The 23,691-nt window shown below is 38.2% G+C and overlaps 1 protein-coding gene across 1 annotated transcript in view; it reads right to left on the bottom strand.

Annotated features, from left to right (window-relative positions):
* Nucleotides 1-61: 61 nt before the first annotated feature.
* Nucleotides 62-23,691, bottom strand: part of NUP107 (nucleoporin 107) — a 25,006-nt gene continuing 1,376 nt past the window's right edge. Inside the window, exons 3-28 of the mRNA XM_026052777.1 lie at nt 22,326-22,415; nt 21,165-21,280; nt 19,207-19,342; nt 18,529-18,632; nt 17,436-17,563; nt 16,445-16,493; nt 15,240-15,311; nt 14,664-14,752; nt 13,634-13,712; nt 12,407-12,520; nt 10,900-10,990; nt 9,703-9,779; nt 9,109-9,168; nt 8,358-8,503; nt 8,209-8,257; nt 7,045-7,114; nt 6,474-6,592; nt 5,301-5,339; nt 4,800-4,950; nt 3,779-3,885; nt 2,843-2,945; nt 2,389-2,549; nt 2,015-2,140; nt 1,451-1,564; nt 1,026-1,193; nt 62-362 (exon numbers count right to left, since the gene is read on the bottom strand). Coding sequence (XP_025908562.1) covers nt 255-362; nt 1,026-1,193; nt 1,451-1,564; nt 2,015-2,140; nt 2,389-2,549; nt 2,843-2,945; nt 3,779-3,885; nt 4,800-4,950; nt 5,301-5,339; nt 6,474-6,592; nt 7,045-7,114; nt 8,209-8,257; nt 8,358-8,503; nt 9,109-9,168; nt 9,703-9,779; nt 10,900-10,990; nt 12,407-12,520; nt 13,634-13,712; nt 14,664-14,752; nt 15,240-15,311; nt 16,445-16,493; nt 17,436-17,563; nt 18,529-18,632; nt 19,207-19,342; nt 21,165-21,280; nt 22,326-22,415 — 2,666 coding nt within the window. The 3' untranslated portion in view covers nt 62-254. The remainder of the gene's footprint in view (nt 363-1,025; nt 1,194-1,450; nt 1,565-2,014; nt 2,141-2,388; nt 2,550-2,842; nt 2,946-3,778; nt 3,886-4,799; nt 4,951-5,300; nt 5,340-6,473; nt 6,593-7,044; nt 7,115-8,208; nt 8,258-8,357; nt 8,504-9,108; nt 9,169-9,702; nt 9,780-10,899; nt 10,991-12,406; nt 12,521-13,633; nt 13,713-14,663; nt 14,753-15,239; nt 15,312-16,444; nt 16,494-17,435; nt 17,564-18,528; nt 18,633-19,206; nt 19,343-21,164; nt 21,281-22,325; nt 22,416-23,691) is intronic.

Raw genomic sequence — 23,691 nt, 5'->3', positions numbered from 1 at the left:
GGGGAGGCGCGGGGGCGCGCGGGGCGGCTCGTGGCCAAGCGCTTTTATTAGAAAACGTCAAGAAAAGGGGCACGTAACAAACGTCCTCACGCCGGGCCCCATCAGGCGGCCGCGAACAGGGAGGGGATCTGGTTTTGTTCCACACCCGTCGGAACGTTTTCCAGTGGTTCCTTCTTGATTTTATTTCTTTTTACAGGTGGGGAAATGTGGACGTCATGGTCAGGAGGTTCTGGCACTAGAGCTGGAATGAGGTTCTAGGACTGAATTTCATATCCTAAAGGATCAAGATCCTGGTCCAGGAGCATCAGGGAAGATTCCCTCAGCTTCTGCAGAAGCTTGCGGAGTTCTTCCTTTGAAAATACCTAGGAATAAGAATACGTAACAAAAGGGATRGTTAGTTGCAATGCATAGCACTGATTTATGAAGTAAATGGTGTGAAAGTTAAGCCACTCGGTGTTTGGGGTTGTCTTTTGGAGACAGCAGCAGATAACCTGGTATTTCCAAGCAGCCTCCAGGAAAGGCCTGGGAGCCGGTGAGCACCAAGCTGGTTCTGGGGGCCAAAGGAATTCCTCACAGTCTTTTTCTCAGCCTTAGTGGATTTTTTTTCCTCTCAGCTTTCTAATCCTTATATTTTTCTTATTAATTTTTTTATTAGTTGTTACTACTTTCAGTGATTTAACTTTAGATTGTGTTTCAGGGAGGTTAAGTTAACCAATTACTTAGAAACAYAGCCTGCTCATTAAGTTTTCTGACATGTAACAAAAGACATCAACTATAATTCAACTTATTTTAATTCAATAGCCCCCCTCCAGAAATCAGTAACTACAGATACATTTGTGATAAGTAGTCAAGTCACAGTGTCAGCTTCAAGACGACAGCAGTTACCTCCAACTCTAAGTCAGTTCACAAGAAAATTCTTTACTACGGTAGAGAACGGGACAGATGAAGAAACTGAAGTTTAAGAACAGAGGGGGTCCTGGTCTCTCCACGAGCCYGTTCTCCCCGTTCCCGAGCGCGGGCCTCACCGTGTAGAGCTTGTGTCGCTCGGAGGCGACCGTGTCGGCCAGCCTCAGGCACTCCTGGTACTGGCCCGTGCTGTGCAGCACCGTGTGCAGCAAGAAGCACATCATGGGCAGGCACAGCTTGCGCAGCAGAGCCATCTGATGTGTCCGCTCGGGGTCCTCCTCAGCATCCTTGCCGGAAGGGAAGATGTATTAGTGTTAAAGCATTCCCTTCCAGAAGCAGCACCACGTGGCGGGAGGGTTGGAAGCAAAAACAGGCTAGCAAGTCAATAGGTCTGCCCCATAGGGCAGCTGAGGGGGAAGAAACCCGTCATGTGCACAGCAAGACGGAGTGAATTGCGTTCAAGTAGACAGCAGTACACTAAGCTAGATGACCACCACAAAGCTATCTCTTTGCAGTCCATCCCATGGTATAAAAATTAACTTACCTCTCTAACATCAACCATCCATCCTCCATCAACAAACAGCAACACGTTGTACATTTTCTCTTTCACATCAGCTGTAAGGGCATCCAAGTGACCCTTCCAGATACCATAGTCCATCTAGTTAGGAAACAAATAATAATTTAGAAAAATGTACTGCGGAGCACTCAACCCCCAAGATAAATTTCAACACAGTATTTTCATCCTGACATATATCAGCTAAAGAAAATCTTCGGTCAACAGCTGAAACTTATAAGCCAGTTATATGCTTGCTTAACTGCCTGTAAAAAGAGTCTCAGCRGGTTGCTCAGTAGCAAAGGCATTAGAGCATGAGCCATTTTAAATGTTTTAAACATTTTAAACGACTTATTCTGCTATGCTTATATAACAAATACTTTCCTAAATTAAATACAGAGTACAGAAAGAATTTCTTTTTTCTTTTTTTTTTTTTTTTTGGGGGGGGGGAGGAGGGGATGAGAGGTGGGAGCAAGGGGGAAGAGTATTTAATTTCTTTTTAAAAATGAAAAATAAGACTGTAAATGGCAAACTACCGTATGAAGTTTTACCTACCTCATACTTCTTTTCTTTATGTTCGTGGGCCACTTTCTCAGTGAAACTTGCTTGAGGTAGCAAAGAAGGTTTCTGTGGAGCTGAGTTCATGTGCTTGAACCAGTCGTTGAAGGTTTCATGGGCTTCCTGGATTGCAATGGGAAAAGTGCTTGGACATTTTGGACTTATTTACGTAATGAAAAGAATCTCGTTAAGTGAACGAAATCCCATGTACTTTCAAATACAGAAAGAAGCTCACTATTTTGTGAAATCCCAACTACAGGACATCCAGTAGCTGGAAATTAAATCACAGTTAGGCTTATGATTTCACTATAGAGGCAAAGCCAGCATTAATTCTAGCCAGTAATTTGGATCACAGCAAGTTTGAAACTCACCAGATATGCCCGAATACATAAATGTTCTCTTATAGCATTGTCATCTTCAGCTGGAAGCGGAGTATCCATTCCCTGCTCTTCCCACTGGTTATAGATTTCTGCTATAGAGTCCTGGGGAATCTTCACAAACACATCTTTTGCAGCCTCATATTTCTTGGATGCTACGACAACAMGAGTTGATGAGTATCAACAGCTTTGCAATTTCCATACTTGATTTATAAAACAAGGGCTGACAAAGGATCACAATTAAGCTACTAACTGTGGTTAGTAGCTTAATTGTTTTTTTTTTTTTTAATTTTAAATAGATCATACCTTGCACTTCACTATATTAACCATACTTTTTAATAGACTGGATGCAAAATTAATTCATATCTGGCTCCAAGAGTCAGTGAGAACAAAAAGAGCATTTAAAAAGTTAAAAAGTTTACAGTATAAATTCTGTGAAGTTTGGTACCCAAGAACTTCCTCATGATGGCATTGCTCTGCTTAAGTGCTTCTGCCCTCTGTGCAGGGTCAAATACAAGCCAGTCAATTACGTCTATCTTCAAACGATCCACCTGCAAAAGCCAACGTGTCTGTTAGATCCGGTAACACTGCAGGCACACAGCTCATGTTAAAGACGGTAGATGTGGTCATCGAAATACATGATTTTCTATGAAACACTAGGAAGAGACAGCACTCATCACAACTTCAGCATGAAGACTAGGGAAAAATCTCTCCAGTTTAGACTAATCTAAAAATTCAGTTTCAAATATTCCAGTATTTTCAGACTGTTGGATCAACTCTCAAAAGTTTTTATGGATTTACTGTGCATCTGCCTCAAATTTACTATGAATACATTGTTGAAACCAAAAAAGAGAAAAAACTCACCATAGTTTAACAGAAAGTTTGTAGTGTGCAACCGCAGCCTGCTAACTGTTGCACTACATAAACTGTCTACTTGGCTTAGAAAGAACTTTTCATTGAATAGAAGAAAAAAACTTTGCAAGCTATTCCTTGCTTTCTAACAGTACTTTTGAGAAGAAATGGTAACTATTAACAATCTCTCATCAGTCATGCCTCAAGCATTTAATAAAGTACACCTGAGATGCAGAAGACTAATCCTCAGAACAATCAGAGGCTCCAATAATGTCCTACTCTCATCAGCTGCAACATATTTTTTGTCACAGGCATTTCATGGGCTTTGTCTCTACTTACTGCTTCCCTACAGACACACTGCAGCGTGTCACACACTACAGCCCAGAAGGTCAAGGAGATGTAGAAACAGAAGCTAGGAATTCGCTCATGGTCACATGTAAGGAAAAATGGAGAAAGAAAAACCATGCATGGTAAAAGGATCTGTAATGACAGTGCTGTCACCTGGAGTGTCTGCCCTGCCAGATGCACTCACCTCTGTCGTGCCGGTATCTAACATATGATCGTGGTGGCTGAATTCTCCAGCATCCTTCTTGCGGATGTTTTCAACTACAGTTTTGGTAATGGTTGCAACATCCAGACCTAGGTTAAGAGAGAATTATTTAACAGTGATCGTGAATTTAGACTTGCCACAAAGTGAATTTCAGAGTTCAGTTGCAGATTAAATTCCTTACTGACAGCAGTTGTTACAGGTCTGTTCATGTTCACATTGCTGTTCTCAGTTATAGGCTTTTGATATATTGCAGACATTTAGAAAAATGATATCTAAGAATTTAAAGACAATGGAAGACATAGGAAAAAGACAATAATATAAAATAATTGACAATCTTTTCAGTCTGTCAGTATGTATGTATATGTGTACACAGACACAGTTTAATACAGATATACACACATTCATTTGCTAAGACTACTAATCCCTTTAATCTTCAAGAAAATAATGTTGGATCTAGCTGAGACACACCAGAAGTTCAGAACAGTTCTTTTAAAGATTCTGAAACCCTAACCTATACCTCTGAACTCTTAAGCTAAGTTTTTAAAAGGAAATGGCTAAAAGTAATGAAGAAAAGCTAGATGGAAAAGCCTGCAGTAACATTTTTTTGCGAGTTTTGAGTTTGAGTGACACAGAAGCCCCATCAAACAAGGGACAAAGCTACTTCATTAGGGTGCTTTTGAATTTGATATATCGGCCTGGAAGGGAGATTACAAGCAAGGCAAACAACCACAGTGCCTGAGAAGGAACACCGCAAAGAACTCCTCCAGAATAGGCAATATTCTTAATTTTACCAAATTAGAAAAAAAAAAWAAAAAAAAAGTTTTGCCTTTTTTTTACCTGATAGTATAATAATGTAAAACTACTAGTTTTACTTAATTGAAAAGTGAAGAGAGACAGGATGGAAACAATCCAGCACCATCCTTTGGGCTACTATGTGTTGTAAACTACCGACCAGCAACACAACCCAGGATAAATATTGACAATTAGAATATGAGCCTCTCACCTGCTTCTTTTGCTAATTCAAGACAGTGGTGGCGTTGATCACTTTCAGTAACATCTTCTAAAAATAAAGCGTACTGAGCAACAGCTAGCTCTGGGGGCAAGTGGCTCACATAAAACGCTATTAAATCTGTGTGCTTCTCTGATATCATTCGCTGTGAAATAAGAAAAGCAAGCATTAAGAACCCACAGTACATCTCCCCTMTGTAATAATATAACTTATGAATACTAAACATCATATAACAAATTTCTGATTATTTTGTTCTCATTAAAAAAAAAATCCACCAAATTCTCAGCTTCTAAATAGGGATAATAAAACTTGCTCTTATTTAAGCATTGCTAACAGAAGCTCTCTATATGTAGGCAAACTTCCACACGTGGCTTAAGAGGACAACATTAACTGCCTTGTAGCTCCACATTCTAATTTCTAAAGTGTCCTTTTCTTCTCCCTTCTTTCCCCTCTGAAAGAACTCAGAAAAAGTGAAATGTACCTCACAGAGCTTACCTGAATGTAGGTCTTCAGGACTTCTACAGAAACTTCCTCCTTATCATAAACAAACAAAACATCAATTTTAAATGACAAAGCTTGCTAAAACAATCATATTTCGCAGATTATCACTACTACACAGGTTTTCTTGTCCACATTTCAGGAACCTCTGGGACTGAAACTGGCTCAACTGGGAGAACTGTTTTCTTAGAGGACAATTAAAAAAGAAAATCTACCTAAAAACAGTGCTCTGAGAGATTTTGTTTTTCAGCATCTAGATACACTTCTCAATCTAACTGGAAAGCTCCTTTTTGCACCATGCAGTTGCTAAAATAGATTTATGGGTTTTTTTTTTTTTTAAATCTTTCCAGTTTACCACATTGCTTTTTTCACTTGAAAACTCAAGAGCTAGGAGAACAGATGACTGTTGCAGTGTGCTAGAGGTCCTCTTTTATTACCATACAACATTTTAAGCATTTTTATTTTCCTGTATACAGGAATGACAGAAACTCCTGACACCATATGGCTCACCGGTTACTGCCAAGCACTGTCCAAGCAACTGAGACTGTTTCAGCTAAGAATCATGCATTTGTGAAGAACTATTATTTTAACTCAATATGAATATCGTGCAGTCTGCAGTCTCTGCAGACTTGCATTTATGCCAAGTTACCTTAGTTTCTTAGCTGAAGCTAAGTGGCAAGAGTGATACCACTTTCACTAAGTTCTAAAAATTAACAATAAATCGAAATGAAGCTTTCTTAAAGTGCCTGTTCAGCCAGCACCACAAGGAGCCATTTACCTCAAACAAGCATTTCACGAGCTCACAGCAATAGGCACAACTCCAAGAACTGTGTCTAAAAGCAAGTTATATACACAGCATCTTATCTTGGCTGCTATGAAGCCTAACCTTGAATTCTGAGTCCTTCTCAATAAAGGGTTTGTGTCTGGAACACACCATCCTTGCAAAAAATACCTCAGTCAGGACAAAYTGGGGGGAAGGATGAGGCTCTTCTCTAATTTTGTCTGCTGCTTTTGGGATACAAGGCCAGCACATACTCTGTTTAGGTGTGCAGCCCCTCATCAGCCCAGCAGTAGCTTAGCACCATTGCATGCAGCATATTTATGTAGGTGCACTTCTAATCTACTGAGTGGACATTGCTATGACAGCAAATCAAACACAGGGGCACTCACTTTTGTCTGCAGGCCCAAGGTGCGGAAGAAGAGAATAAGATGTGTCATGAAACGGAGCAGGTGCCCTGGGAGCACACTCCTGTCCTTGGAAAGCCAYCTGCTGAATTCTTCCATCAAACCTGCAGGCAGCAAGTGGTGGTTCACAGTTAATCATATCACAGGAAAGCTGCAAAAATGCCTAGGAATTTTTTCTAAACTATGTGTCTATTCAGAAAATGCATTTTATCCTTAGAAGTCCAATAAAGCAGAACTGCATCCGTTTTGGAAAGATTTTGCTGTTGGGTTTGAAGATCTCCCTGTGTGTATTTTGTCACTTCTCAGAAAAAGTTACAATGTTCTCATGTACACTGCAACGCATTTGCATGGCTTCACAACTGCTTGGAAAGCTACTTTGTATGTCAAACTACAGAAAGTCACCATAATTCCTGAATAAAGAAGCAAGCAGCTTCATTTTTAGGTGGAGTTTGCCTACTATGCACTTCTAAAACCCATTCAGTGTTAAGCTTCTGGAAAGGTCACTAGAAATTATGTAGAGAGCTGACATTTAAYGATCAGTTAGGAAAAAGCTCACCATCTACATCTCCCAGTATAATGAATTTCTGAATCACATGGTAGTGCTCTTGATTCTCCTCTATCACTCTCTGCAGAGGGAAAAAAAGTCCCAAGTTTGAATAAAAATCTTGTAGTATAATGTATAAAGAAAGAAAAAATACAAATAAAGCAGAAATTTTAAAAGTTTTAAAGAAAAAAGAAGCTATTTTATTTCAAAGGGTATTCTGCACAGAGTAAAGAGAAAATGCACCAGCTATCTTTTGAATTACAATAAGAATATTGACAAAGTGAAAGAAAAAAACAGAATACAGAGCCTGTGAAGTTAAAGCTACCATGTATTAAATGAAAAATTAAGTTTTTATTTGTTTGTTTTGGTTTTTGTTTTGGAGAATAAATAATTTTGTTACAGAAAATGGATTCTATGAAGTCACATAAACAACATATGTATAAATATTGTGAAATATTTTTAAGGTGGAAGAGAAATATTCCTGCAGAGGAATGAACGCATGAAATATGATTCAAATGCACCTTTAAATTCCCTATAGAGTGAGGACAGAACTAGAAAGGCAGCTGGGTATATCTATGGCTAACTAAGCTATCTTTCAAATTAACAACATGAAAAATGCTATTTTTATCTTCTGGCAAATAAAAATAAATCAAGCTTCCATTTAATCATTACAGAAATATCTGATAAGTTATATAATAAATATAATAAATATCTTGTCTGTTAAAAGAAACAGAGTCTGCTTAACCAAATAGTCTCCTAAACACTCAGAGAACTGAAATATGCCCACAAATCTCACAACGTCCTGGATGCCATCAACCTTCAAATATTTTATGGAAGTGTTAAATAGAAGACTTATTTTTTTCTGCTTTKTATGTCTGACTACACTTCATAGTTATTTCTTTAGCACAATCAGCACATTTGGCAGATCTGGGACAAGATCTGTATCTTTTTCATCATTAAAAGGTGCCAGTATACGGCAAAAGCAGTTATAATTAAGCAAGGACACATTACAGAAAGCCTCCAACAAATTAATCATTGTGCATATTTGCACGGTCATTCCACTAAACAMTGGAGTAAAAAGGACAATCTAATGGATAGTTGAAAGGAGAAACAGTTACTAAGTTTACAGTAACTAAAGGAGATAGTTACTAAGGAGAAACACCAGTTAACACATACCTTTTTGTCTGTTGCCTGAAGTTCTTCAAAAACTTTTTCTGAAGTCCAACTTCAAAATAAGAGAGAAAGCACAAAACTAAGTTAGCCTGAATATGGTGAAAACATGGGTATTTTCTTAAATGTAGGAACACAAATGTACTTAAACTTACTTTGTTTCTAAGTAATCTCTAGGGAGTTCTTCCATCTCCTCTATAGTTACCACGGACATTCGGATTTCCTGCTCTACAAGAGTGTCCACCATGACTCTGAAATACGCCCAAACAGTATCTTCCCAAGTATCACAAACTGGAAGGAGCTACATATTAAAAACAGCAAGAAAAGCAATCAGAGAGAGAACAAGAGAACAAGAGCAGAATAGGAACACAGCAATTTAGAATAAGATTTCCAGGCATCACAAGACACTAACACCTCAAACAGAAGACGTTGTTTTTCTAATGTATGATGCAAAAGGTCCGTTCCCTGCATAATGTCCCAGTTCCCTGGTTATTTTAAAGACAGAGACAGTCAAAAGAAAGAGCCCTATGATCTTTATACATGTGGCACCACTCTGACCCCAGACCCAGGGTGATCCCCCTCACCAGYTCAGAATCCACACAGGTGAGAACTACCCACAAGCAGGGAGCCAACTGAGCAAGCCCTTAAATAATACAGAGAAGGAAGAACTAGAACAAAATCTGAAGTGCTTTTACTGACAGCAATAACAAYAACAGAAGTCTACCAAGTGTATTTAACTAAGGAAAGACAGCCCTAGAGCCTAGAAAATGTCTCCTAAAGAAGCACTGCTTGCTGTGTTCTTGCTTACCAGATATTTTTTAAAGTACATTAATCAGGAATTGCAGTATTTCTGCTCATACAAAGAAGAAAAGGCACAACTACCAAATATCAGTAATAGGACATAACCTGTTTGAGGTTTCCACTCAGTGCTGCATAGATTGCTCTCTCATATCTATTGAACTGCTCCTAAAATAAACATTCAGAAATAAAACCTTGTGTTAAAAAATATTTTTTTTCCYATTCACTTTAAATTTATTAGACATTAATCTATAACGAAGTGTCCAATCTAAGAACTGGGAAACCCCAACGACCATGGCATGCAACAGGAGCCAATATAAGAGGAGCAAACGGCTGCCCCTCCAACAACATCCCCTTATAGCTCATCTGAAAACTTTGTACTGACCTGGAAAGAAAGCAACATTTCACCTCCCTCATTCAATTATGTGAGATGAAAATCAAATACTTATTGTCAGCAGTTCTGACTTCAACCAAAAAAAGTCATCYTGAAACATTTCCTAAGCCTTAAAAATTAGTGCAGCTTATGCATTCTTTTCACTTCAACACAAAAAWATATCTATTTCAGGAGCCCTCTTAAAAACACTCATAGCAAATTCTATACACCGAGAACACGAGGGAGTGGGTTTACTTAAAAGCATGTTACTGAGTATAAAAAAAAGCTAAATTTGTACAATAACACCAAGCAATTCAACATTATTTTACCTCTTCAGCCATACGCCAACAACTTAGTTTCCAAATGCACCTGTATGGATTCCCTTGAACAGGTTCCAGCTCCTTTCCTACATGCAAAAGATATTTTAAAAAGCAGCTGCTGCTTAAAGAAAAAGAGAAATCACTAAGACGTTAAATCCCATTTCCTGTTATTAGCCCAATTTTCCATCCCTTCGTGACTCTTCCTAAAGGCTCCTGATACTTCTAACTGGACTATAAGGTGTCTTTCAATGAAGTTTTGGAAAATTCAGATGTAAAATTATGGTATTTTGAAGCTTATCCATTATTTAGCCTTGGAAAAAAAATATAGAAAAAATGTATTTTTCACCACAACACATCTATGACATTTATATTCAGCAACACAAACTTGACAAGTACAAGATTTTTAATAGGTGTATGAGTTTCTAGTAAATTTTAGATCATTTCAGTGCTGCTAATTCCTTTGCCTCACTAGAAGCACAGGTGCCACAGAAAGGAAGGAATGACAGCAGGTTAGGTGGACATGTGCAAAGGAGGGCTGGGACACTGCGAAGCATCCAGCTAAAATAAAAAAGACACAGCAAAGCACTGCGCCCTCTGGTCTTAGCTGTACATAGCACTTAGACAAGTTTTTAATTTCTTTGCTAAATCCTGCAGAGTCAGAAGCAATGTATGGTGTTAGGAAGAGGACAGTGGTTAAGAAACTTGACTTAAAGAAAAATGTAATTTAAAGTTTTCCAAGTAGTTTGAGAGCAGACTGCTTTATGCATTTAAATTGGCTGAAATTCAGTCCTCCTGTCCTCTTCTCCAGTTTTCTGATACTAAAGAGCTCAACTTCTGTGAGTCTAAGCAACAAAATGGTTGCTAGGTGGTACAAGTCAAATGTAAAAAAAAAAAAAACTGCTTAATGAAACATTATACGGAGCCAGAGGAAATCTGTCTGGAATTCTCAGACATTTATTTCCTACTCATTATGCATGCTTCTCAAAAAGAAAGCATAAAGCTGCTTTTTAAATGGTTTCAAAGAATACATAACATGAAAAAGTTTTAGTTAAAGGTATGTTGATCAGACATGGTAAAAGATTTAAATTAGATACATAAAAGGCCTTTAAGATGAACAAATTACTCCACTTTGTCAGAGCCAGGTATCAAGAACAAGCTGTCTGTCCTATTTTGACATCTACTTCAAAGTGCCTTTGTGACAGATACCTCCATTTATGTTAGGATCATGGTACAACTTCCATCCTTCCAAAGTGGCAGCTCTCCAGGCCTGACCACACCGTTTGCACAGGCGCTGCGCCTGGAAAGGAAGGGACTCTCTCAGCAACAGATTGCAAGGTAACAGAAGCACCATCTTTTCTTGCAACAGTTTAAACATGATTGAAATAATTAATAATAAACACACAAAGAATCCCAAAGCATCTAGGAGGTTTGAAAGTAAATAAAGTTTTGGTACTTTCTTCACTAAACGTTTTAGTTTTTCAGTCAATAGTTCCACAGTCATAGTAATATGGGGAAAATACTAGTCTCATCTCTGCTGGTTTAAACAGCAGTTCCACATCCTTCTGATAACTTTAGCTTGAGACATCACCTTGTTGTCTAGATCTACAACCTCCCTCTTCATGCAGTCACATTTTTTTTCAGTTAACTTACATTTCCAAATCCTTCATGTATTTATAAAAATCCTGTCTTCTACATAACAGAGTTCAATAGTCYTGTCACTAACACAAATGGGTTTATTCAAAGCTACTTTGAATAGCAGAGACTGCAGAACAAAAACTTTATTAAAAAAATTGCTTACAAAGTTCTTTCAATTCTGCACTCCTGCAAAAAGAAGTGAAGTAGATACTCTGCAATTAATCTGACTGCTGTAATTCCAGGACTCACAAATCAGTATGAACAAGCAAGAGAAATGAAAATATGTGATCTGYACTTTTTCAGTCAAACTGCACTCTCTTCATGCTGAACAGGCTGTCGATTTTCAGATATTTAAGGTACAGACATGCAAGTTGATCTAGTTTATGTGCCATGTAATATCTACTGTAAGAAAAACGAACAGCAATTCTTCCTTAGTTCAGTAAACACTAGTGACCTTACCTTGCTCTTTCAGTAGTGAGCAAGCTACAATCCTAGATATGCCATTATAAAAGTTAGCACAATAAAGCAAAAAAAAAAGTCTTTTTTTTTTTTTTATCCTAAACATGATGAGCTCCCTTTAAATCACATACCTATACGGATGCTGGAAGAGCAAAATGAGTTGCTTAATCTAACACTATTCTTGAGGAAAGCACACATCAAACATYCCCTTCTGGTTTACATTCAAAATCTGTTCCATTTAAATAAATCAATTTAAAAAGTCTGTATGATAGCCAACTGATTAGAAGAAATGCAATTAGTTCTTTGATACATTCCATGTGTTTGGCARTACTTTTAACATCTAACCACTACAGTAAGACATTACTTTGGCAAAGTAGTAAAATAAAAGTGCTACCTTTTTTATTGTTTTGTATCTGTTTTACATTTGAAGTTACTTAACTAAAGGCAGAACATTTTTATTGATATAGCTAGTCAGCATTTTCAGTATTGACAAGAAACTGAAAACCAGAAGACAATTAAATTTAAAAAGAAAATCAAATCCACGGCTTGGTTTGAAKAGTAGGGTCTAAATAAGCTGAACTAGTTAACTAAGAAGGCACTATAACTTTCAGTGACTTGCCTCATCTGTCATTCCTGCTCTGATCAGAGTGAAGAGATACTTCAATAGTCTCCCATCATCTTCTCTATCCAAATCATCAAGTGGCAGTTTCTGTCTTATAGGTGCATCTGGATCCTACAAGAAGCCAAAGGGAAAAAAAAGTCACCATTCACCCACGGATGACACATGTGTCTTCTTCAGGCTGGAAAACTATCTGTAAATCCTACAYGTCATCTAGCTATACTTTTCTCTGAGTTTCCTCTGTCATTTATTTTATTCCTCTTCTGTCACTGCTCCTATTAAAGGGAGCAATTCCAGTGCCTCATTTGCCTCTTGATCTTCTTTTCTCAACCTTCCCATCTTCCAGCTATTTCAGCCTTTAAACATCCTTTCCCCTTCTGCCTCCCCAGCTTCAAAACTCCTTCCTCCTCCACCTTCTCACTCACTGAGAAGCCTGTTCAYAGGAGCTGTCCGACTGGGCCGCCCTTTCTTTCCTTCACTTCCCTCCCATTAGCCTTTACTACAGAAGCTCTCAAGAAATCCCAATGGATTTGGTTTCACTGTACTACTAGTGTACAAAACCAGCATGACCTCACCTTCAAGAGCTTTCAAGCAGGATTATAAGTTTTTCTGCTGAGGGACAGAGTTTTTTTCAGGCAGAAAAAAAGACTAATGAAGGCATTTACTTCTCTGAATAGACCCAGGTACCTGTGCTAGTAAAATCAGTGACTAGTGAAGGAAGGGAGAAGTCTATTTATCCCAAAAGAAACCCGGAGATCTACTGCTTCCTTAAAATTTAATCCACTGCTAATCCCTTCATGACATGTTTCCAATTAAAACCAGTTTCTTTCTTTTAGCATCATAATAAAAAGGCAGTTCTAGAATGTGATTCATCAGGCAGATTTAGGAATTATRGTTCATTTTGTAATTATTCTGAAACTTCCACCATCAACATTCTCACTGACTGTCATCTTGTCAGCTAGTTCCTCATGTCCTCACAATTTCTGTACTAATTTTCACCTTTTTCTAACTTAGTATYTTATAATTTTTGACATTACTACTAAAATTAGTTGAAGTCTGTGGAAATTATTTTACATGTTGTGTGTGTATGTGTCTATATACTTATCATATAGACACACATAAATATATATACACATACTTTTTTTTTTTTAATATATACACACATTCACCCACTAATCCAATTTATACCTGTTTTTAAACCAAACATGACTTTTAAATAATACTTACCAACTCTGTTACCAGAGGACGAGAACTTCCAATGTAAGTACCTAACTGTTTCTGCTTTAGGATATGTAGTGTGTTCTCCCTAAAAGAAGCAAAATATTTTTGAGTAAAGACAATTTTATTTAGATTTATTATCTTTTAATAAGATGCAATATTAAGAGAGAGTTTTGGCAGAGTGGAATAAGGTTTCAGAAGAGACATGGTTTGGGACAATGGGTCGTGATACTGTTGGGCAAATGCAGAAGTCCAGCAGAAGCAGAATATTGGAGTCAATTCACACAGCTTCATATTCTTTCTAAAGCACRCATTGTTTCAATCATACGAATATTTAAATTATGAATTGACTTCTCATGAACAAAATTCCCCGTTAACCTTCACTCCACAGCCAGTGTAGGACACTGAATTCAACTCGGGATGAATCCATGACTCCAGAAGCCCCTATTCACTGGCCCTTAAAATCAAGGCTTTTATTGCAGACCTCTGGAATCAAAGCTGGGCTTTAACTTTTCCTGCTTTGAAACCCATTGATGATAATAAAGGTGAAAATAATGGCTACTAGTGAAGGATCAATGATACAAAATAATGGCACGAGTACCTGAGTAGGCAAGACAAAGAACTGAGCACCCAAGAAATACATAAGATGAATGGCTTGCTCAGTATAAATAATAGGCTAAATAGCAGGTAACCMTCTATCGTCTTTCATTATTTCTTGTTGAGAAAACCAAACCTGCACTCAAGTTAGAGATTAATTAATTTGCTTTGTTTTTTTCTCCCCACCTCTGTCCTCTCCTCCCAAAAGCTGTCACTCACTTTGGAAAATAATCATTTCAGCAAAAGGGAAAAACACTTGATTTTTATATCTAAGAATTTAAAGAAACAGAAATGAATGAACTGCCTAGCTTCTAAAAAGCCATTTTTAAAAAGAGTCTGAGAATAGGTCCAAAAAAATTACAGTCAAAGGAAACATATAAATATATACATATTATATATATATATATATATATTAAAAAAATAAAAGAAAGTCTGAACTCACCAATATACAGATTTTGCGTAAAACTCAATATTATCAGAGAAGTCCCCAATTTCATCCTTGGCAATGCTCTCTAGCCAATCTACCACCAGCTGGAATAAAATTAAATTGCGTTTTTAAAACAAATCTATYACAAGCATCTGCATCCCCCAGCTCTGAATATGGACTTTATCTACATGATAAAAGATGTACACGTCTTGAGACTATGCCATTCTTTTTAAGTATTCAGTATCAATTTTGTTCAGGTACTTAATCTCTATTTCTTACTAGATGCTGCAATTACTGTCACACTATTTATCTTTTTTTCATCATGACTGTTAGTAACAATAACTTTTAGCCTTCAGTCCTCTCCAAGTTAGCCTGAAAAAAGTTATCTGATATTTAGAAACTGAAGAGCATTATCTCTGTGCATAAGCAGAATAAATGCTTAGATAACTATAAAGAAATAAGTATTAGAAACAGCTTAATAAGCGCACTGAGCTCACATTTACTGTAGCATATATAACACAGAGGCCTTATAAACATTTAAGTGTCTACTTATCTTTTTCTATCCCCTTAAAAAAAACAAATCAATCATACCTGGCTCTGTCGAACAAGCGAGTCTTTCTGAAATAAGTTGTCTACAGTTGTTTTTTCACTAGCATTTAAAACCTGTTTAAGAAAAAAAAAAGATTATTATTTCCTGGAAAAGAAAGCTTGCTACAAAAACAAACTGGGTACATACTAACTTCTGAGCTTTCTACAAATTCAGAATGCTGCCTTCACTCTTACCCTTGCCTCTTTCAAGTCAATGACATTATATATTTGGATATTTCTTTATAGCTTGTTAGACTAAAAACTGTGAAAATGAGACTGAGAATATAACTCAAATGAATGGTCACAGACAGACTGGACATTGCACCTTCATTGATTCTATTGACTRTACTCAAATTACTTCAAATCTCATTTATGCGTGTAGACTTAAGATAAAAGACATTTTCCACGACCTTAATGCATCCTTAACATAAATAAATAAAAACAAACTCCCCCATCCTTCTATCTGCTCTTCCACATTGTTGGCTCTCACTAGAGTTGCAACAAACAGAACAGAAGAGGCTTTTTCAAGAACAAACCAACCAAAGAAAGCCAAGCCACCCCCCAGCAAGTGTGCAGCAGGAATCCTAGCAAAAGCTATTTTATGACTAAGAAAGCAGCCACAATCATAKATTTTACAAAGGCAGAGTGACTTGCCTTATTGTTTTATCTTCCTAAACATACTCTGGCAGCAAATGCTGAAAGCCTTGTTGGCAGAGACAAGATGATTACTGCTAAACCAAGAATGCAAAGATTTCTCTCAAGATAAATGACAATTGGGATTGCTAAGTGCTAGACAGCTTGAGATCACATGTACTTCTTCTAAGAAGAGCAAAATTATGCCTGTCCCACAAAAACATTATGACTATTGACCGACACACACACACACACACACACACACATATAGATATATCTCCAGCTATTTCCAGAATCTTCTAGGTGTATGAAAAAAGCTTAAGATACAAACAATACCTTTTAAGATCCTTCACACTCATAGTTTCCATTTAAAGCTGAATATTTAGGTAAACTAGCTTTTCACAATATATAGCTGTTTAATATTTATCTCAATAAAAATCAAATCAATCTTAAATTTTCTTTCATCTTAAATCTCGAATGTTTGAAAGGTTAGAATTGTAGGAGCAAGCATTTAGCTTTAAAATAGACTGCTTCAGAAAACTTCATTTTTTCCCACCCCCACCRAAGAAGCTTACTGTGATTTCACATGCAGTTTCATCCTCCAGTGCAGATTGTATTCTATCTCTAGAAATAAAATTGCAAACCTTAATGGTTAAAAGAAAGCTAGAAAAAAAMCACCAAAATGCATAATACCCATTGCTTGCATGGCACATTGAAATAAAGTGCTTAAAGCTACCTTTACAAAGAAAAAAATATATGAAAATGCAAAAAGCTACAAAGGTAATAGAAGTAGCATTGTTGGTAAATTTCCTTTCCATTAACAGATGGAAAACAGCATCTCCAGCAGGTCGAGGGAGGTGGTTGTCCCCGAGGTGGTCGTCCCCCTATACAAAGTCCTGGTGAGGCCACATCTGGAGACTGTGTGCAGTTCTGGGCTCCCCAGTAYAAGAGGGATGTGGAGCTGCTGGAGAGAGTCCAGCGCAGGGCTACCGGGATGATCAGAGGCCTGGAACATCTGCCCTGTGAGCAAAGGCTGAGAGAGCTGGGCCTGTTCAGCCTGGAGAAGAGGAGGCTGAGGGGGGACCTGATCAGCGTGTATAAATACCTCAAGGGAGGCAGGGAGGAGGAGGGGGCGGCCTCTTTTCAGTGGTGGCCACTGAGAGGACTAGAGGAAAYGGCCACAAAGTGAAGCACCAGAAGTCCCACAGGAACTTATGGAAATATTTCTTSACWGTGAGGGTGACAAGAGCCCTGGCACAGGCTGCCCAGAGAGGTTGTGGAGTCTCTTTCTCTGGAGATCTTCCAAACCTGCTTGGACGCAGCCCTGTGCCATGTGCTCTAGGTGACCSTGTGTGTGCAGAGGGATGGATTKGATGATCTCTAAGGTTCCCTTCTAACCTTAGGGATTCTATGATTCCATGATAATAAATAGGTTTAATTATAAGCATCTAGTTCCATTAAAAATGCTTAATAGTTACTTCATTCAAGATTCATCATTTCACAAACAATAACTCCAGGAAAGAGATCAATTAAAAAATATACAGTCTGTGCTTTCAAAGGCGTTACCTATAAAGTGAGGACAAGAGTCTCCATGTTACCATCTCCTGCTTGAGAAGCCACAGGACACTGGCAGTCTTTGAAAACTTCTGCTGTCCAGGAGTTGCTCGATAAACAATTTTCCCCAGTATATTCACCTGATGTAAATAAATTTACATTTGGTTAGTACTGCCCACCATCATTTTTTTCTAAGCACAAACAATCTTTTCGGGATGACAAATGCTGCCTCAACGTCTAACTTTAATTTTGCATATTCCAGGTGCCTTAAAACAACCACTCTGTCTTCCACAATCATATAGATAGTAACCTTCTTAACAGTGATCAGCAAGAGGACTCCCTGAAACCTCCTGTTCCACTTCAGCTTTAAAGTTCCACATGATAACTCAGCTTTCCTTTTCTCCTTCCCATTTGGGCACAGGACTACGGTACACGTTTCCTTAAAGACCTCAGCATTCTCCATCAGTCCCCAAATCAGATTAATCTGTACAGAACACACACAGCTGGCAACCTTCTTCTACCCTGAAATCATTTTCTTAACAGGGACACAGGTGCAAAGCCTTTCAAAACCAACATCAACAAAATGATCTGCCCTCTTCTSTGTGACCAACACTTATTGATAGCAGCATATTGTCCTCTTTCCAAACTGTCAGCTCCTGTCACTAGCAATCAACAGCCGATGAAAATCAAAAACAATGTCTAAAAGCAAGGATGCTGGAAACCTGCTGTGGAAGCCTTTATGGCCAGCTTATTCAGCATGTACTGGRGATCAATAAAAGTACTGTGATACAGTGTATTTATTTATATCTGAGAGTCATGTACTCAATTCACTTTTATCAACACAAATATCTCTGCTTTGCTCATATTCATCACCACTTGGTACCTGCAACAAACACTTAAAAATTTAGCAAGTGACATAACGGACATTTCTGTGCCAAAGTAGCACAAGAGCAGAGAGAGATGCTCATCAGTGCTGCCATTCAATGACTCACAAGACTGCAACCAAATTGAAGATTTAAATCATCTATGTTYAGCATCGTGACATCTCAGCTTCAAGAAAAACAGCAATCCAACTCAGAGAACACAAAAACGACCAACAATTTACCTGGTTGTTGCAAATACTTTCATACTCATCCACCAGTTCAAAAATGGTAGTTGATGTATGCTTCAAGAAGGAGTGCAGAAAATCTGAGTACATGCTCATAGTAGCTAGAATATATTTAAGCAAAAAGCAGTTTAAGCCATGTTAGCAAGACTTGGGAAAACTTGGTTAAAAACAAACAAAACYTCCAAACCCCATTCTACTAGAAAAACTCTTCAGATGACAAAATAGCCATCAATAAACTGAAATCCAGGCAATGATGATATGAACTATTTATATCCCATTAAATCATAAACACCAGCTAAGAAAGTTAGGCAGAAGATAAACAGTAAGCTTTGTGCACRTCAAATAATTACATGTTTTTGGTTATAAAGCTGTCCGAGGGACAGTTTTAAACACAAACTCCTCTATGTTTCTCCATGAAAGAGAAGACTTGGAGAAGGAAGAACTGGAGAAACGGTGCCTTAAACCACCAAAGCATCTACTGATTGYCCCTCAACATCAGGTTGCACAAAACACACCAACTGGATAAACCTCAGCAACTTGAAAGGATACTTTCCAAGTAGACTGCTCTTGTTACCAAGTGTATCAGCAAAATAATACATAAAAATATTAAAATAATGACATRTGTTTACACACTCTACAAGATGTGATTATTATGAAAACTTCCAGTCATCCTACCAGCTTCCCCAGGATCGTCCTCACGCAGCAGCACAGCGCTCATAGTGACATCTTCTGTCATATTGGACATGTCTAGATTTGTAAACATTCCTGTCTGCTGAGGTGACAGTGCCATTGTCCAGTTGCTTTCATCCAACTAMAAAATGTAACAGAATAAGGAAAATAAAGAACAATTTCAGACTGATATATATATATATATATAAAAAAAAATCACTCAAGTAATTATTTTTAGTACAGAGTTCAAAAAATTCTGAAAATTAATAATGTACTGCCTTGAGATAAAACATAATTGTCTTTAACAAACACTTCCAAACAAACAAACTTGTCAGGAAAAGTGACAAGTAATTTTCAATTAATTTATTCAGGAAGTAATTAACCTATAGATTAATTTAGTAAGACCTTGAATTTTAAAACACTGTATTTTTTTCCACTTTTTGGTTCAAAACAGATGCATTCCTCCGCCCTATCACATTCTATCATCTTAAACCTTTACTAGTTAATTTATGTTGCCCAAAGTGAAAGAAGGCCAAATAATACTGACCATGCATCTGTGAAAGAACAAACAAAATAGTTTTAAGGCAACTCGCCAAGAAGACTGAAAGCCCAAAGAAAGGGTTTCTGATTCAGATTTTAAGTATTTTATGAAACAAAGCAATATATTTTTAAAATGAGTACTTGGTAAAGTGAAATGGGGAGACACAGACATACCTAGACTTTCCTGGGCTATTTCAGGGGAGGTATCTGCTACCATATCTGACATGAAAGCAGCCAACTGGCCCAGGCAGGAGCGATTGCACAGACAGGGCAGCTTCCTACAGCTGTTTCCAGGGCAGCAATTAACACCATATGGAAGAACCAAGAATTGTGCCACTGGGAGATTCTTTTCCCTGACTGTTAAGATGGTCCTGTCCAAACGAGTAAGAACAGGAGACTTGATAACAGAGCAGTGGCTTAAACAGACCAAAGAACTGTGGCCACACACCTGTGTGTATGTGAATACCACTTATTCTTCCTTATATGYCACAGTTTCTGCCCACAGTGTTGCTCTTGGCCAATTTCTTTCTGCCTTTATTGCCCCTAGCCCACCAGAACAGAACGCTGTGGCACTCCGAACTGCCCAGAGCAGAAGGGCAAAAGTAACAAGAAACTCAGTTCCAGTAAAATCACACCAGCTCTCTGAGGGAAATACAAAAAGTCTAATGAGTGTTCTTATGAGTCCTACAAGTCTAATGAGTGTTCATCAGATAAACTTCTATAAGACATAATTTAAAGCTTTTTTTCTTCCATAACCCTCCTTTGAAAACAGTTACCTAGTCCCCAGTTTCTCCCCAATAACCCAAACAGGATTCTTTATATCCAAATAAGAGCCCTAAATACTAAGCTAATACAAACACGACTCAAGGGAAAAAAAAAAATCAGGGACAAAAAAAATCACATCTTAACTCACTTTGAGTCGATTTAGAAAATAAATGGAGATAAAGTATTTTAAAAATCCCTCCTGATGCTTTCTCTAATCAATGGTTATCCAAAGATACAGTAAGAAGATAATGAATGCTATCAGAACAGCCATTGGAGATGCTTGATCTTCTGAGCTGTATTTTGTATTCTCTCATATTGGAGAGTGTCAAAATGAGAAAAAAAAATCTACAAATTTAATTTGATGATATAAAACACTTCTGTCTGAGGAATCTGTAAAACAAGCAAAGTCAAGATTTTTGCAGTCAAATCTGATGTGACAGGAGCAGCTTAGCACATATGGTATATTTAGGAAGTCCTTAAAACCCTATTTATACCTCATTGCATCATCTTCAGGAACAGAGAGAAAACATCACAGCAATACAGCAAGCTGGAACCACCCACAGATTCTCTGGGGCAAACAACACTGAAACACTGCAAACTTGTAAGAAGTTACAAGTTTTACATGAGCAAAAGAGAAAGATTTGCTCTGGCCCTCTTACCATGGAGAGGCTGCCAAAAAGTCCAGGAGTSTGCAGAATTTGAGGTGACTTTCCTCCTGTTCCCAAGATGACAGAGATATCTGGCAGCTTGCTGGAGCTTCGAGATAGGGCACTAACTGAAAGAGAAAGACCTTTTTCTGCAAAGGAAACATAATTAAGGCAATTGTCCTCTACACTAGGCGTTCCAAAAGAAATCTTTCAACCGAGATCCAAGTATTTATGAAATTCAGCCTGTAGCCACAGAAAAAACAGGCAAACCAGTCTCGTGGAGAAATAAGCTGTTCCTGTCCGTCATTACTTTGCTCCATCCCAAGGCTCGTACCAAACCCACAAGTGCTAATAATGTAACTTTACCTTCTACAGACGTATTTATGCTAGGGTATACAAACACCCTATTAACAGGGTCTGAGGCACACTCTGGGCCTCATTTCCCAACTCAGGGACAAATTTCTGTAAAGGCAGATTGCATCTACTGTCATTTCAGTTCTTCCTCAAGAAGAGGCAGCATTCCATATAAAACTCAATCAGAGTGAACACCAACACAGTGTATCTCAAATACTACTATTTAAGAGTTCCTTGATTCCATAATTCACATCATGAGCATGCAAAACATTAGATCTCCAGGTACACTTGGAAATTGGTCTCCAAAACCTTAAGGCAAATGGCAAACCACAAATCTGCTCTACTAAGCACTGGATCTGTTCCAGATGCTCCTGCACAGTGACATGGAAGCTGGTGCTCCCACAGGTATTTAGTATATGTTAAAAAATGCTTGGAAAGATTTACCACCCTAGGAAAAAAAAAGAAACCTGTCTTGACAGTTAAAAAAAATAGTTTTGTTGTGTTTAAACAGAATTACATGTGCTATGACTATGGTTTGTGTCCACTGTCTTTCTGCTGGCGCCACCAAGAATACTCTGGATCTACCTCTCTCTACTCCCATCAGGCATTTACATTCATGGATAAGGCTTCAGACTGAACAATCCCAACTCCCTTTATTCATCCTTGTTGCCCAGATGCTCCAGTCCCTTAATCATCTTCACAGCCCTTCACTGGGTGCACTCCAGTGTTTCCATGAGCTTTTTGTTAGGAATTATTATCACTTACGAAGTTAAAGCATATTCTTCATTTAACTGGAAATTGAAGAAAAGAAAATCTTACATGGCTGGCGAAGCAACGAACCAGGCGTCCGGGGAAGCAACTGGCCTCTGGGCGTCATGTTTCCAATAGTGTCATCCAGGGGCGTAAGAACTGATTGATAAAGGCAGTTAAGAAACACTCCTAAACACTCGTTCAGCTCTACCCACAGTGACTGTGAACACTTGGAAAGAAACAATCTTTGATGTAGCAAAAACATTATAAGGAATACGCACCTTGTCCTTTAAGCATAGCAAGGATAAAGCAGAAAGTTSCTTTCAATAAACCCAGATTAGGTCATGAAATATTTCACTAGAATCTTAAAAGTTAGCAGGGACACTCCAAAGCAAAGTTCAGAAACAAGAGCATGACGGGTCTAGGACACCCTGATTCTCATCGCTGCTTGGTTCAAGAATATCTCCCTTTGCAAGGAGTTGACATAACTGGTTAACGTAACTGATAGTCAGCAAATCTGAGACTGTATGCATAAAAACAAAACAAAAACAAAAAAAACCAACAACAAAAGCTCTCTTACTCTCTATTCCAGCATGCTGATGACTTGAACGTAAAGGTCTCTGTTGCTCTCTTTTGCTTCTTCCTCTCAGCTAACTAAGTACAAAGCCCTATGCATGGTTTACTAGGAAGTAGTGCAAAAGTTCCAGTCTCCTAAGTTATGTCAGTGTCCAAGAACATCCTGATTCAGGAGGACAATGATAATCACGGCCAATATCTTGCAAGCTATATTCTGCTTACAAAAAAAGAAATAGATGCATGAGAAGATTTAATGAACTACTTTGTTATCACAGTCAGAAAAATAGCTGTCACTGATTGTCAAAATGTATAAGTTTTATTAGTACAGTTATTAGTGTAAGTTTTATTAGTATAAGTTTTATTCTGTCAAAATGTTAATCTATGCACGAGCACTTCTCTTGCCATTACTGTGAATGGGAAGCTAAGCTATATTAAACAATATACACAGATAAAAGGAAKATATACGTTAAAGGATATAAAGTTAAGGCATAAGATGGCAAAGAAAGCTCAAGGTTGTAACTGGCTACAGCTTATGCAGATCTCTAGGCCAAGCTCAACCTGAGCTGTGAGGCCGGGGAAGCACCAAGCCCRCTGCGGGCACATGTTTGTAAGGGCAGGAATGCACATGTACCTGCGTTAGCCCCCAGCCCAAGGCTGAATGCAGATACTCACAAAAGCCAGCGTGTTGGGTGACAGAGCAGTGGAACAGGCTGTCCAGGGGGGTTGTGGAAACTCCTTCTCTGGAGCTCTTCCAAACCTGCCTGGATGCCGCCCTGTGCCACATGCTCTAGGTGCGCCTGCTTGAGCGGGCAGGTTGGACTGGATGATCTCTAGAGGTCCCTGCCAACCTTGAATATTC

This window comes from Nothoprocta perdicaria, unplaced genomic scaffold, assembly GCF_003342845.1.
Source record: "Nothoprocta perdicaria isolate Ctin4 unplaced genomic scaffold, notPer1 scaffold_91, whole genome shotgun sequence".
Lineage (NCBI taxonomy): Eukaryota > Metazoa > Chordata > Aves > Tinamiformes > Tinamidae > Nothoprocta > Nothoprocta perdicaria.
Note: the sequence above shows the minus strand (reverse complement) of the source record. Positions and strands in the feature narration are given on the sequence as shown.